Source organism: Carassius gibelio, chromosome B21 (genome assembly GCF_023724105.1).
Source record: "Carassius gibelio isolate Cgi1373 ecotype wild population from Czech Republic chromosome B21, carGib1.2-hapl.c, whole genome shotgun sequence".
In the NCBI taxonomy this organism is placed as follows: Eukaryota; Metazoa; Chordata; class Actinopteri; order Cypriniformes; family Cyprinidae; genus Carassius; species Carassius gibelio.
Window position 1 is genome coordinate 1,175,489 of NC_068416.1, and position 18,708 is coordinate 1,194,196.

General features: G+C 37.6%; 1 protein-coding gene across 3 annotated transcripts; it reads right to left on the reverse strand.

The window, feature by feature from the left end:
- Window positions 1-4,183: 4,183 nt before the first annotated feature.
- On the reverse strand, window positions 4,184-18,574 carry LOC127985954 (macoilin-2). 3 transcript variants are annotated; one of them, XM_052588171.1, is made up of 11 exons: window positions 18,296-18,574; window positions 14,480-14,621; window positions 13,023-13,149; window positions 12,275-12,398; window positions 11,862-12,040; window positions 10,530-11,112; window positions 9,419-9,577; window positions 9,141-9,323; window positions 7,551-7,671; window positions 7,270-7,444; window positions 4,184-6,607 (listed from the first exon to the last, which is right to left on the reverse strand). In XM_052588171.1, the coding sequence occupies exons 1-11, from the start codon at window positions 18,373-18,375 to the stop codon at window positions 6,405-6,407; spliced, it is 2,076 nt and encodes a 691-aa protein (XP_052444131.1). In that variant the 5' UTR covers window positions 18,376-18,574; the 3' UTR covers window positions 4,184-6,404. The 3 variants fall into 3 exon arrangements, with proteins under 3 accessions (XP_052444131.1, XP_052444129.1, XP_052444130.1); XM_052588169.1 differs by having other exon boundaries at window positions 10,530-11,118; XM_052588170.1 differs by having other exon boundaries at window positions 10,530-11,115; window positions 18,296-18,573.
- Between the last annotated feature and the right edge of the window lie 134 nt (window positions 18,575-18,708).

An 18,708-nucleotide genomic window follows, 5' to 3' on the forward strand; every position in this document is an offset into this window, starting at 1 on the left:
GCATGCCAAAGCCCAAACATGACAGTATGGTGAGATCAGTCTGACAGCTAAGCGTGTTTGTGGAGGGTTTTCCCATAAAAGCAAACAAAAAGGTCACCAGGCAGTTAAGCTTGTTATTGTGAACGCCACCGTGCAGCAGATGAACTGAACTCTGCTGTCTGTGAGACTTACACAGCGCATCCGAGATCAAACACACCTCTGGATCCAGAAGAACACGAGCAGCTGAGACCAGCAGTGCACGTGCTCAGAGATTTAAAGAAATACTTCACCCAAAAGACAAAAAGCTCTGCATTGACTCATCCTGGTATTTTTCTGAACCGCATTACTGCCTCTCTACAAGAACCAGAAATTGAACAATATCTTGAAATGTCTTTAAACATATTGTCTGGCATTTTTGATATGAAAAGTGAATGGGGAATAGGGCTTTCAGGCTTCAAAAGCAGCATTAAAATGTGCATACATAATTTATAATATCATATCACATCTTAAAGCCACAGGAAAACTGTGTGTGAGAAACAGGCCTAAATTTGAGTCCTTATTAACTTAAAAAAGCTATACAAAATTGCATTTTGATGCCACTCTCGTGTCCAAACACCACCTTTTTTTTAATTATCTTGACTTGAATTTCTTTGCCTCTCGAACTATATTTTTAAATGGTTTCAGGAGACTTGCAATGTAATGTGTAATAATAGTATGGACCGCTTTTATGGTTAGTTTTATCATTTTGGAGCTTGGTAGCTCCAGCCTCTATTCACTTTCATTAAATATCGAAAACAGCAGCCAACATTCTTCACTTTTTATAGTCCTCCAAAAAAAAAAAACACAAAAACAAAAACACAAAGAGAGCCAGGTTTGGAATAATTCCTTTGAGGGTGCGTTTTATTGCAGCTGAGACAACATTGCAATGAAACGGTCAAATGAACCACAGAAAAAATAGAGAATACCAGAGACTGGAATCTTTCCTTCGGTGTTTCTTGCTTTTCCCCAAAATAAAGCAGGTCCATCTACATCTAAAAAGCACTGCCTAGCAACACTAGGTTGCCAGGATCAGACCTATTCCAGTGCCATGCTCTCCACAGCAAGATAAAACACCAGAAGCAGAATCATATTCATCTGATTCATATCGATCCGGTCGCGCTGTGTTTTCTATTGGCTTAAAAGAGTCGGTTCACAAGAATCATTTGTTCGTGAATCGTGCGACAGTGATCTCGACGTGTTTACGACTCGCCAGAAAAGGACCGACTCATAAGAATCATTAAGTCGCGAATCGAGGTACATCGATCGTTTGTTTTTGATTCACTTTAAACAACCAGTTCTTAAGAATCATTTGGAATTCGACACGAAATTGATTTCGAAGTATGTCTGATCAAAAAAAAAAAAGTCTCATAAAATTCTTCTGATCGTGAAACGGGTTTTTGCTTTTTGATTCACTACAAGGAACCGGTTCAGAAGAATCATTCGTTCGTGAATCGAGCTAACACTGATCAACTGTAGATTCAGTGAATATCAGCGCACACCGGCTGTCAAAAACCGAAAACAATCACTCGGTTTTGTGATTTAAAATCGGAATCGGAAACGGTTCTCGGTTCTCAATCCTTTTTGGAAACAAATCGATATAATTTATACAATATACACAAAGCAGTCATGACAATATGCGCAATTTCCTGAAAACGTGATATGAAAACACATAGTTGACTTACAAACAGGCGTTTTGAAAACTTGAACAGTTCGATGGTTTAGTATGAAATGTCACGTAAATGCGAGTAAACGTCCGCTTTAACACACAAGTTAAAAGCAACTTTGACTGTGAACTTCATAACAGATCAACAAATATAAACAAGACCTATAGTGACCGTTTCCAACAGCTGTAAAACTCACTTTTATGTTTTCCAGAGGTCCACGACTGTTTAGCCAGACTGGGACTGCGAATGATCGCGCGCCCGGCGGATTTAAGCGCGTCCATGATGAATACAGTTTATTGTGATAATTAACAATCCTTAGAGCGCGATCTTCCGGCGGTCCTCTGCCCGATCGAGCCCGATCCTTTCCCGGCAGGAAAACTTTTCTGACAGCCTGTGATTATCTTCCTTTTCCGCGGATGATCCCGTGTGGATGCACGAACATGCTCGCCACGGCGGGCGGGGCTTAGTATGTAAATTGACCGGATAATGTTCCATCATGACGCTGCCGTGAGTGGGCGGGGTTCGAGTATGTAAAGTAGTCAGATTATATTCAGTGGGCGGGACTTCGCGTGTGTCTTTAAACAATATGCCTTTTGACTAGTGTGATTAATACAAACTATTATTATTATTAATCGGTATTATTGTTTCGGACGATTTAAAACACGCATAATATTACGGTTTAGAATTATATGGATAATGGTAATGAGAATGAAATGAAATAACTGAATAAAACAACATTAAAGAAGAGAACAGAGGAAAATACAAATACTAGTAAAGAATATTGCAGATATAAGATGTTAAGTTTTTATTTAGATCTAGTGTTAATGTTTAAACTTTATTATTGTACATTTATTACAATAGTAGTCAATTCTATTGGATTCTGTCATGTAAAAGTAAGGGGTTTTACACTAATGTTTACAGAAAAAAAGTTTTGTTATTTTAAAAACATTAGTATTCTGATGTAAGTAAATTGCACAGCTGCACTACTGAAACATTTAGAAGACAAAAAAGTTAGTAGTGTCAATTATGAAGAAGTGGATATGTTACACAATATTTCAGCTAATATTTCAGAACACTATGACAAAATTTCTCAAAATTAATTTACAAAACCTTAATTTCTTTCCACTGTCACACAATGTTGCCTCCATGAAGCATGTGGTTCTTTTTATGTGTGAGAAATAGGTCATTTTGCTTGTCATTGAGCCTTTTACAACCTCAATGTATGACTCAAAGAGTAAATAGAGACCGGGGCATCAGGTTCTTCTGACCCCTACCGTGACCCACCAAAACCTGTTTAGTTTCATTTGAAGATGAAGAATAAATAGAATTGACCAGGGTCTCGCAGTAGAACAGATGAGTCACTCAGTTCAGGTGATTAACACAAAGAAGAATCCAGATCTTCAGCATTCTTGAGTGACTATGACAGATTCATTCAGATTATCGCAGAAACTAATGCACCTGTTAAAGCAGGCAGTCAGATGAGACTGAATGTAAAACAGTGCATCCCATGGGAGTCATTCACTCTCCCAGTTCATCCTATATTACTGGAACTGGAAGCTTGAGAAACGTGGCTGACATACTAAATGCCTCATGTACATTATTAATGTGTCCATATGCTGATTAGAGCAACATTCTGCAGCTCATATCAGAATATAACAGCTTTAACTGATGAAAAGATATATACAGGTTATACATACAGGTCTGGAACAGCATAAGAGTGAACTATCACTATCCACATTACTTCTAAAGCAAGATTTGGCATGGCCATTTCAACTTGAATGTGCGAAGCTTCCACTTCCAGATACTTTACCTGTACAAAATCAGCCCTTCTTCTGTACATTCACTCAAAATAGCTTCCAGGTTGAAGATAATTGTGGCATCTTTAAGTAAAAATTGAACAGTGGAGCCCATTAATGTGAAAGTGTGTCCTTGTGTCAAGTGTTTTTACATGCGCATCATGCCAGTGATGCACTGAAGAAAGATCAAGTGTGGAACTGTGAGCCTGTCTGCATGGTTATAAAAAGAGATGTGTTTAATATGAATGCTCTGGTTATTTATTCATGCACGTAATAACCTCTTATGAATGAGAGATGAAGGCATCACACTTAATGCTCAGAGAATCTGTCAGCACGAGATGCTGCAATAGTTTAGAAACTAGTAACTGTTACCTATACCAAAAAAAAATTAAACATATAAATGAAACCTGATATTTCCTACTGACACACTACAGCAAAAGTAAGAAAAAACTAGCTTTAATTTTTTGCTGATGAAAATACGAAATGCCTTTGACTTTTGCACAGTATATAAATTAGAAAAAGAGGACAGGTTTTTGTGTAAATTTTGCAGAAGCTGGTGTGATGAAAATGTGTTTATGATTAGATCATGATCAAAATCTTGCATAACTGCCAGTTATATTCATAAAGTCTAGTTGGATGAAAAATTCCTGTTTACATCATTTAAAATTAACATTAAACATTAGAAAATTACATTTAAAAGCAAAATTTAGATCAAAAAGCATAATGTTTATTTTTTGGCTATATATCACTGACATGTTGATATGTACTTTTGACATTTCGGTCGATGAAAAATCAGAAAAACAAATACTGTGTCTACTTTTAGGGGAAATGTATGGTTTTATTGTTATTCTTCATCATAAATTAACCCTTCGCTCAGCCCAAATAAACCATAATTATAAGGTTAGTTTGATTTTATTATTTGCATTTAGCAATGTTTTTCCTTGCTCTCAAAACACTTTGTATTGTGACCCACCTATGATTTTGCACGCAAACATTTAGAAACCACAACAAGCAATGGACAAACCACAAAAGAATTTTAAATGCCAGGAAAAAAAAAAAGAAAGAAAAGAAAAAAAAATGTTTTATTACTTGAAACCTCACAGAGACCTCACAGAAAGTGCAGCCGAGGTCTGGCTGAAAAACAGACAGAAAGCTAGAAGTGACAGCGGGTAAAGAAAACAAAACATTTGCACCCCCTCCCCCCTCATTTAAACCACTTGGACTTTGCAAATTTTCCCACTACCTCCATCACATCGTAGTTTTAAAAAACACAGACACCAAAAACAACAACCATCTCAGAGCACTACAATACCACATAGGACTGACTCTGGCTAAACCCCGCCCCCCTCCCGCCAATCATTCACCAATGGAATATTAACACCGTAATCATCTTTTGAAATTAACCGCCCGGAACTCGTTTGAAGGAACACTCTTCCTCTGGCTGGCAAAATCTATTAGATTAAACACAAATCTGAGGGTTTTTCCAAAAAGTGTGTCAGCTCGGGACATTCTCCCTTTAAACCATTAATACTTCATGCTTAGAAGACGTCTGGATCTAGATTCAGCTATACAGCCTGTGTGATGATGGTCAGATGAAAACCCTTCCAAGAGTCTAACAGGGTTAAAGTAGCAACACTTTCTGAACACAACGGCGCCATCAAGTGGCACAACCAAGTATTTCTCAGAAAACAAGACACAAACTATATAATAATAGCAATAATACTCTCCTCTAGCTTCTGATCATTGGGCCAGCCAGTAACCGGATGGAACTGAAACACTTCTTTTTCAACAAATTTACAGTTTTAGTTGGCACTGGACTACACTAGCTTCTGTCTGATACTGAAACATGGTCAACACAATAAAGAAAACGAGAGAAAAGTATTCTGTGTTTTCGTACTTAAGATATTCCCTTGCGAGCTTGTCAACAGTGCAATAGTGCAATGCTGGATAAATAAATAATAATGTAAACAAATGACCAAATTCACAAGCGTGGACCAAAACAGGAGCAGAGTCATCACGGCAATGGGCTGGCGATCCGTTTGCCGTATATGACCAAAAAGGATATGGTTGAGGCATGACGTGGTGAAGGGTGGGAAGAGATCTTTCGGTTCCACCAATGAGGTCCCACATGAAGGCACTAATTATCTGTAACTGGTGAATTACGCTGCTGGACTGTGTTTGTGGCGCACAGTTTGTCTTTTGGTACCAGGAGAAAGAACAGCAATCCACAGATGAAGCTTCGGTTCGTCAAACGAGTCCTTAGAGATTGGGAGTCGTCCGATCCTGACATACTGATCCAAGAGAGATTATTTTATCGCATTGTTTCTGGGACGTTTTGTTTTTTTGCGTTACATTCTTGTCATCTTAGATGGTGACATTCTTGAGTAAAAAATCATCTTCTGATAAGGGGTAGAGCACCTGGGACAACAGATCTCACACTTGCCCTGCTTTGCATCCCCCGAAAAAACAACAACAACAAAACAAAACAACAACAGTAAAATCAAGGCCAAAATCCAAAGAAGAGGGAACAAAATTGATGTGAGCGGTCTCTGAATGGACTGAGGGAAGATACTCACCAACTTCTGTGAGGTTTCTAGACATTTACAAGAGAAAACAAACAGCAGTTTCCTACTCAATGTGTGACGTCCCTTAAAAGTCCTCCTTTTTAATTTTTTTTTTTTTTTTTTTACTACAACAAATACAGTCACACAATACAACATCCTTTTGACCAGGCAAGAAGCTGTAGAAATAGAAGACCAAAAAACAAAAACAAAAAAGCAATCTGAGCCACAGACATGACAAAGATGAATCTGAATCTGGGCCTATGGAGGAAAAAAAAACAACCAGAGAAGACCCTGTGTGTGTGTGTGTGTGTGTGTATGTATGTGAGAATGAGTGTAGGTCTGTTGTGGTGGGAAACAAGCATTCATTTTTTCAGGGGCTGATAAACAGATGCGTTGGGGTCCAGTCCTGATGGACTGGTGTCCATGAACTTGGAGGAGTAATGGGGCGTGACTGGGGTCATGCTGCCCGTATCTGCGGAATACACCATGCTGGGCATGACAGCCATGACCTCTGCTATCTTCTGCTTCAGGTCTTTAATCTCCTGGTCTTTCTGCAAAATTTGACCTAAAAAAAAAACAAAAAAAAACAAATCCAGATAGAAACAACTAAGTATTTTTCCACATTTGGGGATGTTTTCAGTAAAGACATAAACTAGTTTAAAAGTTTGTGATTGATTTTAACAGTTTAAAAGTAGTCTCTTCTGCTCAAAAAAACATTAATATTATAGACTTTTATTAGTATTTAAAATAACTAAATTTCTATTTGAATATATTTTACGTTTTAATTTATTGCTGTTATGGTAAACATGAATTGTCAGCATCATTTCTCCATCTTCAGTGTCACATGATCCTTCAGAAATCATTCTAATATGCTGATTTGCTGCTCAAAAATAAAATTTCTTGTTATTATCAATGTTAAAAACATTTGTGCTGCTTCATATTTTTGGAAACTTACTTTTTAATTTTTTGAGGATTCTTTGATTAATGGAATGTTCAAATAAATGTTATTGTCACATTTGAGCAATTTAATATGTCTGCTGAATAAAAGTATTCATTTTATTTTTGTTTGAATATTACGTAAAAAAAAGAAAAAAAAAGAAAGACCCTACATTTTTTAGTTTGATCTCCTGTAATGTAGTTAAAATTATTTCAAACAACAGCAGAAAGAAAGTTTTTCAGATAGTAAAGAAGTGTGGGTAATCTGAACAAAAGGGTGTGATGGAAGACCTTGTGCGATCTCCAGCTGTCTCTTAGCATCTCCGAGGGCAGAGAAGAGGTCCAGCTTGATTCGGGTCTCAGCGCTGAGGCTGTTTTCCAGGTGCTGGGTTTTATCCTGCATCGCTGACAGCGCTGACATCAGGACCTCTGTGTCCTTCTCATTTTCCTTATATTTATGCAGTTCCTAGAAAGACATGATAGATATTTTTATACTTTTTCTCCATTTACAGAAGATTCTGAAGATTCTGAAAGAGATTCAAGGCTAATATGGCATATGAACATCTCCTCACTTGAACTTTGAGTTCCAGCTCTCTGATTTGTTCTTCTTTCACCTTTATGTCAAGTGTAAGTTTCTTACACTCCGTCTCCAGCTCAGAAATCCTCCTCCTCAGAGACTCTGTGCATTCACCTCTGACACAAACAAATGACACATGTTAGTTCACTAAGGCTGGTCTGAATACCATTTTTTTCAGAGGGAGGGGGCTGAACATATTCTTCTCTCTGTTACGGGGAAGTTTTGGCTTAGTGGTTAGATGTGGTATGACTCCTAACCCTAAGGTTGTGGTTTCGAGTCTTGGGCCGGCAATACCACGATGACTTAGGTATCCTTGAGCAAGGCATCGAACCCCCAGCTGCTCCCTGGGCGCCGCAGCATAAATGGCTGTCAATTGCGACAAAATACATGAGAACTTATCATGCTGTTTACACTGGATGCAGCATGGTGCAATAAATTCTCGACAGTAAACTGCTTCTGCGTTATTTATGATGTACTGACACAAACTTCAAATGATTTTCAACCGTCGCTCTGTCACATCCAGTGTAGACAGTCTTCAGCTCTTGAGTCCAGTGTAGACACAGTGTACTAAAGGCAGGAATCTCTGTGTGTCTGTCTGTCTGTTTGCATTGTTATGTCGAGAACAGTTCATCCAGTTGACTTCATTTATGGCGGGTGTGTTGCCATGGAGCCGAGGGAGTACAGTGTCGCATTTTGGTGCAATATGTATACTCAACATGTTCAGAATTAATACACTTTTAAAAAAACTACAGAACAGCGTGAGCCAAAGTTGACGTGCTTCACATGGGCAGGGCTTATATGCTCAGAGAACGGACACTACACTAGTGATACAAAACTCACAGGTCTGTTAAGAGCAGTACTTTTAATGTAGACAAAATATTATTAGGTGACAAAATATTATAGTGTGGAATTCATGTTATGTTTGTTTCTGTTTAAAGTTTGTAGTCAGTAATTTTTTTTCCACAAGCAAATACTTTTAGGTAGCAAGGACACATTCAATTAATTTAAAAAGTGACAACAAAAAAATTTAGAATGTTATAAATGATAATATTTCAAATAAATGCTGTTCTTTCAAACTGTTTAATCAAAGACTGGAGAATTTGCTTCTAAAAATTCAGCTTTTGCACTACAGGAATAAAATATACAAAAAATAATAATAATAAAACCGTTATTTCAAATTGTAATAATATTTCACAATATTAATTTTTTTTACTACATTTCTAAACCAAATAAATTAAGCCTTGGTGAGCATGAAAGAATTCTTGAAAACAACTTACTGATTGCAAACTTTTGAACGGTAGTGTGTATCGTGTATATCTTTCAATTCTACCAGGATTCTTTGATAAACAGACATTTTTGAAGAACAGCATTTATTTGAAATAAATATTTTTTTGTAATAATGAAAGTCTACACTGTCACTTTTGATAAATTTAATGAATCCATGCTGGCTCTGAAAAAGTATTAAAAAGAAATTTGGAATGCCATAATGAAATGGAAAGGACGAGAATGGAATGCACAATATATAATGGAATGGATGTTAGCAAATTAAATGCAAAGGAATAATGGGAAGGTGTGTCATGAGCACCTGGTTGCTGCAGCGAGAGCAACTGCACGAGCTGCTGTGGCCTCCTCCAGCTTCTTGCGTTTCTTTTCCTCTGCTAACAGTTTTTCTGCCGCTGCACGAGCCTCCTGTTCTGCCTTCAGACGCTTTTCCAGCTGCCCCACTGTCTGCTTGTCCTTCTGCTTCGCTTGAACGGCATTATGAAGTCTGAACACACAAACAGGACTTTGCATTACTACGAGTACAGTCCCATGTCTGCTCTGTGCTCTCTTAAGGAGCACACTGAAGGTGGGATGCTTTACTTGTTTTGCAGTAGTTCGTTCTCCTGCCGCAGCTGTCCGAGCTCAGAGCGTATGCTGCGTTCAGAGCTGCCTAGTGAGCCCAGCTGACTGCGCAGATCCTGTTCGGTCTGTCTGCTAGCCTGCAGGTCTGCCTTCAGCTTCTTAACATCCTGCTCCAGCCTAAAACATGCAAACATTCACTCCAGGTCATAATGAGTCATGATAAACGTGAATCAGGGAAAGGACTGCACTTGCTAAAACCTAAAAGAGTACCTATCTATACAGCATTTCTAGGGGCATCTAAACTTGCTCAAGGCATGATATTAACACCAGTGTTGCACAAAATGCTGTCTAAGCAGAAAGTAGATGATTTTTGATATTTTGAGGTAACTGGAGGTTTCTCCCAGATTTGAGGTATTTGGTGGTCTGCAACTTCTGTTTTACAATTGTTATGTAAATGTTTTGAGTACCACTATATTCTAATAATATATAGGTGTAGGTATAGGTGTCTGAAGAAGAACTAACCCCATCTGAATAGGTCCATTTCCTACTATATAGTACGTGAAAAATAGTATACCGAAAGAAAAGTAAGTCTAAATACAGTTTATGAAAAACAGTTAGAACCCGGATGGCCTAATATTTATATTATGATGTCAAAGTGTACATCTGATGGGCACTTTATTATCCCATGGGGCTACAGGGGAAGAAGTTGTGAATGCTACATGGTCATGACAACACAGATAATATGTCCAGATTGCATCCATACTACACAAATATACACTTAACTGTTTATGTTCTTTATAAGATGCAGTACCTATTTTGGCAATCCAGAAAAGATTGCATGGATTTCAACTGAAATGACTCTCGACCATGAAAATTTGCAACAACAATTTAAATATTTAAACTTTCAATTTAAAGTTCAAGGTCAGTGTGAACTACACAAGAACAGATTTCTTTTTTACTACTGAAAAAATCAAAAGTATGTTTCTTAATGCTTTCTGTGTCAGGAAAAACATAACAAAAATGACTGTTTTCTTATGTGTAGTGTTTTCGCACACCCTTTTCAACATTAGAGCTGCCGTTTTTAACATGAAGCCCAGATTTTGAGAACGATGATGCGTGTGAGTCTAACCTGACGAGGGCTTCGGGTTTGCTCAGCTGATTGTTGGGAATGCAGTTTTCCACAGGGTCTCTGTTTGACGCCGAGTTCTTCCCTCCTCCACACTTCTGTTTCCTGTCCCCCTTACCAGAGGAAGAGGTGGACGACAAAGGCCCAGAGGAAGACAGCACGCTGCCATTGGCCGTTCCGTGCCCCCGCGGCGAGGAGCTCCCTCCCCCTCCTCCTCCGCTGGCATTTTTGTAATTTTTGTTGGAGTTGGAGGAAGATGAAGAGTGTTCCTCTTTCAGCAGGTTCTCAGTGCTGCCCAGCAGGTCTGAGCTGCTCAGTCTCTTACTGTTCACGTGGTTCTCCATGTATTCCATCTCCTGAGCTTTACTGTCCACTGACGGTAAGATGCTGCTGCTGCTGCTGGTGCTGTTGCTGTTGTGATGGTTCTGGTTGCTTTGCTTTTTGGACTCGTTCTTGCCTCGTTCTTTCTCTCTGTATTCCAGCTCTGGTAATGTGTTGGATGAGGGCTTTTTAACGCCTGCCGAGCCGTTCTGTGCCACAACTGGAGAGTCTATATCTTGAATGCCTTTAGATGCTGCTGCTGCTGCTGCTGCTGTTTATGAAAGAAAAAGAGACTTCAAAATAATAGTTTATAAAAAACTGAAAATATTTGCTCATCCTCACGTCACAACTGCTAGGAAACTTTTTTGAAGTATCTTCATACAGATCTGTATGGAAGCCCGTTTCCGCCACGGAATAAAAAATAAAACAAGGTAATTGTGACTTTTTATCTCACAATTCTGACTTTTTTTCTCAGAATTGCAAGTATATATCTCGCAATTCTGAGAAAAGATTTTTTTAAATAAAGTTGTTTTTTTTTCTCACATTTGCGAGCTCATATCTCACAATTCTGACTATATACATCTAAAAATGTATATAATATCTTGAGTCAGAACTGCGAGACACTCGGAAAAGTGAGTAAAAAAGTCAGAATTGCGGATTCATATCACACAATTCTGAAAAAAAAAAGAAAAATGTCAGAATTGTGAGATAAAAAGTTGCAATTACCTTGTTTTATTTAGTTGCAGAAACGGGCTTCCATAGCTCTGTATATTCAATGACAGTTTAAAGCTTTCATGCCCAAAAAGGACAAAAACCCATTAAAAATGCATTCGAAGTAGTCCATCTAACTTATGCACTTTGTTCCAATCATATGGAACACACTTAAATGTAGGTTGTGTTTCCCTCTTTTTTGGAGCTTGATAGCTGTGGTCAATAAAGAGTTGTATAGAAACCAAACACCAGCATATGGTTGAGTGAACTATTCTGTTAGGAGGCATTGTGCAAAGTCCATACCCTCCTCAGCTTCTCTCTCTTGTCTCTGTATGAGCTGTTGCTCTGGAGGTAGCGCCTGCTGCAGCAGCTCCATGTAAAATTCGTTCTCTTTCTGTACTTCCTTCTGTTTCCGCAAGCGCATCTTATAACTTACATAACTCTTAAAACCAAAGCCCAGCGTCACCACCGGGTATCCAATACTGTGAAAACAAGAAGAAATAGGACGTCATAATTAGCAATGTTGGAGGAAAAAGCTACAGACGATCTGCTTACACCAGTAGTGAAGCAGGTCACATATCGTCACTTACAACACTAAAAGCATGACGAACACTCTCTGAAATGGTTTAGAGGAAAGCAGACAGATCAAGCTGTAACTTGCTCACAATCGGTGTTTGACTCATCGATGCAAGAGAGGATTGTGGAAAATGACATACCAGTGCGCTGCAAAGGGACGACACAGGTCCACGTGGAAGTGTTTCAAATCTTTAAATCTGATAGCTGCCTCGATATAAACAAAAAGTATCCATAGTGACACAGTGGGGAGGCAGACCCCTCGTTCTGTGGAGAGACGTGAGAAGAGAACAGTCAATTCAACATGTGCTTAAAACACTTCACCTGACAAAAGTGAGGGAATGTCATAATCAAAACAGTAACAGCCCAAATTAATCTAAACAAACCCACAATGATTCAAGCACACATCTGATTCAAGCATCAGTGCTAAACAAATCGAGTGAGTCATTTGAAAGCAAATCCTATTGTTGACATCAAAATCCAGAGCTGCTCAGTCACACCGGCAGAAATAACCAAGGTCACAGGGTGTGTGTGTGTATGCATATTATAAAGATAGAATAAAATATGTCACAACAACAAAAGCTCACAGCGGCATGGGAGTTCCAAGGTGTCAGTTGTACACACAGTTGTAAAATATATTTTTAATCCATCATCTTTATACAGAGAATTCGAGAATGGCAATCTACACCAAATCCAGACTGACACTGGGACTGACAGACATGTCAGTTTGAGGTTATCTATACTGGAAGTGTCAAAGCTGCAAGTCATCAATGTTCACAATGTACTGACCAACCAGCTGTAAGCTTGAGGTTAGACTTCAGTAACGGTAAAACAAAGAATACTAGATCAACAATGGAGAACATGTGATCCACAACAATATGCAGCTCTTACCTGTGTGCCAGACGTACTGCACCCACACATATGTGCTGGCGGCAAAGAACAGCCACTGCACTGGGATGAACAGCAGACATATAATATCTGATGTGAATGCCACACACACAAAAAACACTGAGAAAGCCTGCAATACACAGAGAGACACATCAGATCACCACATGTGCAAATGGCATGTCATTTCATGCTCCTCAGTCAAATATAACTTCAGCGTCCTGCTGTGAAACATCATATAAAACAACCCTAAACAGCATTTTTTAACTATCAGCTGTGAGATCTTGCGAAGTGTGCATGTGACCTGCATGATCGCGTGTTCTCTGTGTGGAGGTCGGTCCGTGTGAATTGAATGCTTTAAACTTTAAACTTGTGATTTCAAATTCTGCTGCACTTAATGTCTTTGCCAAGTGTCATATTCATGTCATTTTCTCTGTGTGCTGTATGTGAAATGAGTGTTACCCCTGCTTTATTTGAAAAATATGATTCCCAATGCACACAAACTTCCCAGAATACAGAGTGCCCTGTTGGTCACAGTGTTTACTCCCTTTTTAATTATATTTTTATTACATATTTATTTGTGAAAAATACATTGTCATCTAAAAGTATAAATATGTTTATTTTACACTTTTATTTATTTTTTTAATCCATTGTCAAATTATTAAACATTTCTTAAATATTATTATTATTATTATTATTATTATTAATAATAATAATAATAATAATAATAATAATAATAATAATAATAATAATAAGTAAAATAAAAAGATATAGCCTTTATATCTGCTATCGGCCCCCTGCTTTCTAAGATATTGGCATCGGTTGTCAAAAAAAAAAAAAAAACAGTATTGGTCAACCACTAGTTCAAATAAAGTGCAAATGATACTTCAATTCTGACGACTGACCTTCTGACCAAGAAGAAATCTCTTAATCTCAGATAAGACTAGATAAGAGTATAAACTGCAGTTTATGTCCCTCACAGGATTATTGATAACATCAAACCCATAAAGAGATGAATAAAATCGTCATAGAGTACAAGAGCTATGACATTTTAATGCTTTCGTAAGAAGCCTCTTAGGCTTGCCAAGGCTGCATTTATTTGATAGAAAATTTAGTCATAATATTTAGGCATTTACGATATATAATATATACACATTATAAAAAGGCCATGTGATTAAAATATATGTAGCAGCTCATTTTAAGAATCAGTTCATCTGAAAATTATGATTCTGGCCTATAGTATTTTTTTGTCTGCTTTGAAGCTATTAAGAAGTATAAATCAGCATGCAGTTTTGTTGTATGGAGAACAGAAGCTCAGACATTTTGATAAACATTAGATTTTTTGCTGGGATGGCATGAGCATCAGCAATCGATTTCTTTAATTATTTAGTACCATTATCTGGATGAAAAGCTTGTCTCTCTCTCTCTCTCTCTCTCTCTCTCTCTCTCTCTCACACACTCACCAGTCCCTGGTATCTGAAGGAGTCGTAAACACTGCGAATGAAGAGCCAGAAAGGCCAGAGGTACTCAAAACGAAACTCCAGCACAAAGTCTGCCAGCAGCACCAGAGCCCAGACCACCAGAAACTTCAGGTACAGGAACGTACTGAGACAAAGAGAAAGAGATGTTAATCTTACCCAACCATTCAATCATCCATTCAAGATTTCATCTCTTTGAATAAGACCCCACATGTGGCCTTGAGCCACTGAACATTTAGCGACACATACAAGCATCTCAATCATGATCTCCAGCATTAAATCCAAACCGATGAAGCATGGGTAGGAGGGGGAGGACGTAATCACTGTTTGGCTTTCTCCAATGTAGTGCACTGAATGAAGTCGATTATGTTTTATGTAGGGATGAGAAAGGGCCAAGAGCTGCATTTCCAGATGTAGCAATGCAGATAAGGTGTACTCAAATGTAACCACCAGATAACAGCAATATTCTTTAATTAGTCTATAATTAATCCGCTGTGAGATATTGAACATTTTCCACATATTATGCTGTCAATGTGAAATTAAGCTACATTGTGAATATCATGAGTTTAATGAGTTTTTGGGCCATTAAATGGCCATAAAGACTGTCACCACCAGACCGATTTTGTGATCATTCTTTGTTTCACAAAAATAGGAACTTTAAGACGGCTAACAATATATTATTATTTTTTAATTAATTACATATATGAAATGCAGCTTAAAGTGTTTAAACATGCATAAATGGCTAAAAACAGAAACAAAGCTAAATAAATAAATAAATAAAATAAAAATTATAAAATAAAATCTTAAAGTTAAAATTAATGACGATAATAATAATAATAATAATAATATTTAAAAATAATAAAAACAAGAACAATAAATTTAGATATTTTAACAGGGCCTAAAAAAAGTGGTTTGTGTTAGCAAAATCAATTAATTTCAAAGAATATTCAAGAAAATGCCATTAGGAAGAGATACACTTCCAAACAAACTACTTCCCGTTGAAAATGTTTTTTTGGCTTTTATGATTATGATTCATCTAATAGCATCTTCTACATATTTCTCCACTGCTCGTACAGGTGCTGAAGACACTATTAATAGTGTTCTGATGACAGAAATGATCGTGTTAACACAAGATAAAAAAAAAAAAAGCAGTCACTGGACCGGTAGGTCTGGGCTGATGACATACTTGCTCAATTCCACCTCAATGAGGAAAACAATATAACAAATCAGATAACAGGTGTTACAGATGCATCTTCACAGATTATATCATCAAAGTTGACAGTAAATGGGTGGATGCATCTAAAACAAAAACTCCAAATGCAACACATGATATTACACATGAAAACAGAGGTTAAAATACATTGATGAAAGATTTGAGAAATGTTTCTTTTGGAACAAAACAAAAGCATGTAAATAGATTAAAATCTGATTTTATTCTGATTTTTAAAAAAGCCCCAAATGATCTTCACATAAACATTTGCTTTATATTTTAGTATCACAAAGTTAGGAACAAATCTATTACTTAAGACCTCTAAATGAAATCTGGTTTTACAGATTGGTGTAAAAAATTATTCCAAATAAAACCCCACGGAGTAATTTCCCAGATGCAGACTTGAAATCACATGCAACATTATGTCAACATCTGACATGACTGAATGTAAGCTCTAGAGCCACTACATTAAATAGTAAAACATGCTGAACATCAAGCAGAATGGCAAATGACTGATAATGGGTGAAGTCTGGCAACCCACTTTAATGGCAGAAACAAGTTGCCAGTTATTTACCCATTGTGAGCAAATCGTAGTGTTGTTTAACTGTCATCTACAGTGATAACACTTTTACAGCAGAATATACAGCATATATATTTGACGCATATGCAGGTTGCCAGACTGACGACACCAAGAGGAATGAGCGCACTTAACGATAAAAGAAATGAAATATGCTGTGTTTTCTTGCAAGTATAAAAATGCTATGTTAAATGTAGGTAAATATTGCTGTTTACTAATGCATTTTTGTGTTATGTACATACAGCATTATATAAAATATAATTATTATTTGTGCTTGTTTACACAAGGCATTATTTATTTAATTGTTTATAATTATGTCCTTGTTTGGAAAAATTTTTTTGTTTATTTCTAACTAGCTTCTTACTGTATTTTACTACTTAGATTATGAATCAGCTTGACCTTAATGACTGCTCGGTTGAAATTATGATTTCTCTGACTGAAGAAAATCTAAATTTTGACCATTTCAGTAAAAATATTCTGAACATAATTACCTATAAGTTGGTACCATATAGGCATCTTTATACAGCTGATTTTAAGGCTGCTTTTACATAATGCAACATAAAAGCCTGACTAAATCGTGTAACAAAGTATATGGTTTTCATTATGAGTATATGGTGTAAATGCATTTATGCCATTTTCTGAGTAGCATTAAACAGTCTGTGTAAAGACTGTAAAAGCCACTTCAGAAGTGCATCTGTGCCAGTGTAAATTTGGTACAGCACACTTCATTGACATCTTGCTTTAAACATTTGAAATTAAGTCTGTATATAGTAAACATACTATATATACCAAACAATGAACATACCCAAACACTGGCACTCGGGCAACAGATCAGCAGTATGACTGGCATCCTAAGTATAGAACTTAATGCTATTATATGAGAGGTTATGCCATCTGCTAAGATATGAAATATCCAATAGCCTACTGCTGCATACAACCCTTTCATAACATCACTTTTGATTGATGGGTTAACGTTAGATTGCTCCATGACAAACCTTACAATACAGAACAAAAACGGAGACTAAAAAAATACAGCTCTCATTGAAAGAATGAATTGTGCAAAAAAAAAAAAAAAGATCCTATAACTTACATGAAATATGTAGGTGTAATTAAGATTATTACCCTTACAAAAGAATCATCGTCTTTCTTCCGTGAAACACAAAAGGAGATGTTAGTCACTCAGAATGACAGTTTCAGTTATTTGCTTTCATTTTATGCAAAAAAGCAACGAAAGTGAATGGTTAATGTTAGTGATGTTAGAATCTTTTGTGTTTCACATACCAAAAAAACAGTCAGATGGGTTTAGACCAGCTTGTAAAAATATTTCAAAATAATGATCATTTTAACATAAGCATTAGTCCTGGCAGCATACAAACAAATACTTACTGCCAAAGATACACTGTCATTTCTGGCACACATTAGTGAGTGAGTTCTCAAGGAAAACGTAAAATAAAATAAAAAAGTATACAACTGCCCTCGGTCTCCCCAACTTCTGAGGAAAAGCACAACCAACTTTAGTTATTTGGCGTCTCACTCAGGCATTTAAACCCTCCAGCTGTCTCTTAGAAATCTGTATTTGAATAACCTTCACGCATTTACATACGCGATTCGCTAATTAAATAACGGTTATTCTTCTTACGGTCTTGTAAGATGCAATCACAATCAATCCATCTCTTCGGTGCGGCTTCTGACAGACTAACGGTCCCGTCACGTCAATCATTCCGATGATTGACAGTTACCGACTCTAACCGTCGGGTCTCGAGCGCACAGCGGTGGGTTTCGCGGGTTTCTTTCTTTTAAAGCGCACCGCTGTAATGAGGCCTTCGGCAGCTTATTCATTTCTGTGGAGACGGCTGTCTAACGTTACCTTCAGCCAGCTTTGTTGTCGGTAGCTCAGCTCGACTAGATGACTTACAGTCTCTCTATGAGATCTTAGATCATAATAGAAACTAAATATTTGTCTTTTCTAAAGCTCGTGAATGATAACGGTTTGCTCGGAAGGTCTGGATCGTACCTGCCGTAGATCCCCTCGGTGATTCGGTTCCGTTTTAAGGGCCGTCGAAGCTTGCTGCAGTCCGCATTGCGCCGCTTCATCCTCGCCCCCTTAAATCGGGCTTTTTAATACGTACAGCAGTATGGTCCAGGGTTCTCTCTTATTCGGCGGTCCCGCAAAGGAATATACCGCTGTGGTTGTTTTTGTTTTTTTCTCCTGGAAACAAAGAAATAAATAAAAAGACTGAGTGGAAGACCCTCCTCCTTTTCTCGGCGCAGACGCACAGACACGGGCCTAGACAGGTGTGACTGACAGGCCGCTAAGCCAATGGGAATTTCGCGTGTCAGCTGTCATTTTGAATGACAAGACAAACAGCCAATAAGCAGCGGTCTGTTTTGTAGTGGTACCAAGAAAGGGAAATGGGGCGGCTGACA

Bases quoted from the DNA above. Each gene is read 5' to 3' on its own strand.
- LOC127985954 (XM_052588169.1), bottom strand. From the start codon at position 18,375: ATGAAGCGGCGCAATGCGGACTGCAGCAAGCTTCGACGGCCCTTAAAA. The intron at 12,399-13,022 runs GTAAGAGCTGCA...GTCTCTCCACAG, and splicing joins GCAGTACGTCTGGCACACAG to AACGAGGGGTCTGCCTCCCC. The intron at 12,041-12,274 runs GTATGTCATTTT...TTGTTTTCACAG, and splicing joins CGTCCCTTTGCAGCGCACTG to TATTGGATACCCGGTGGTGA.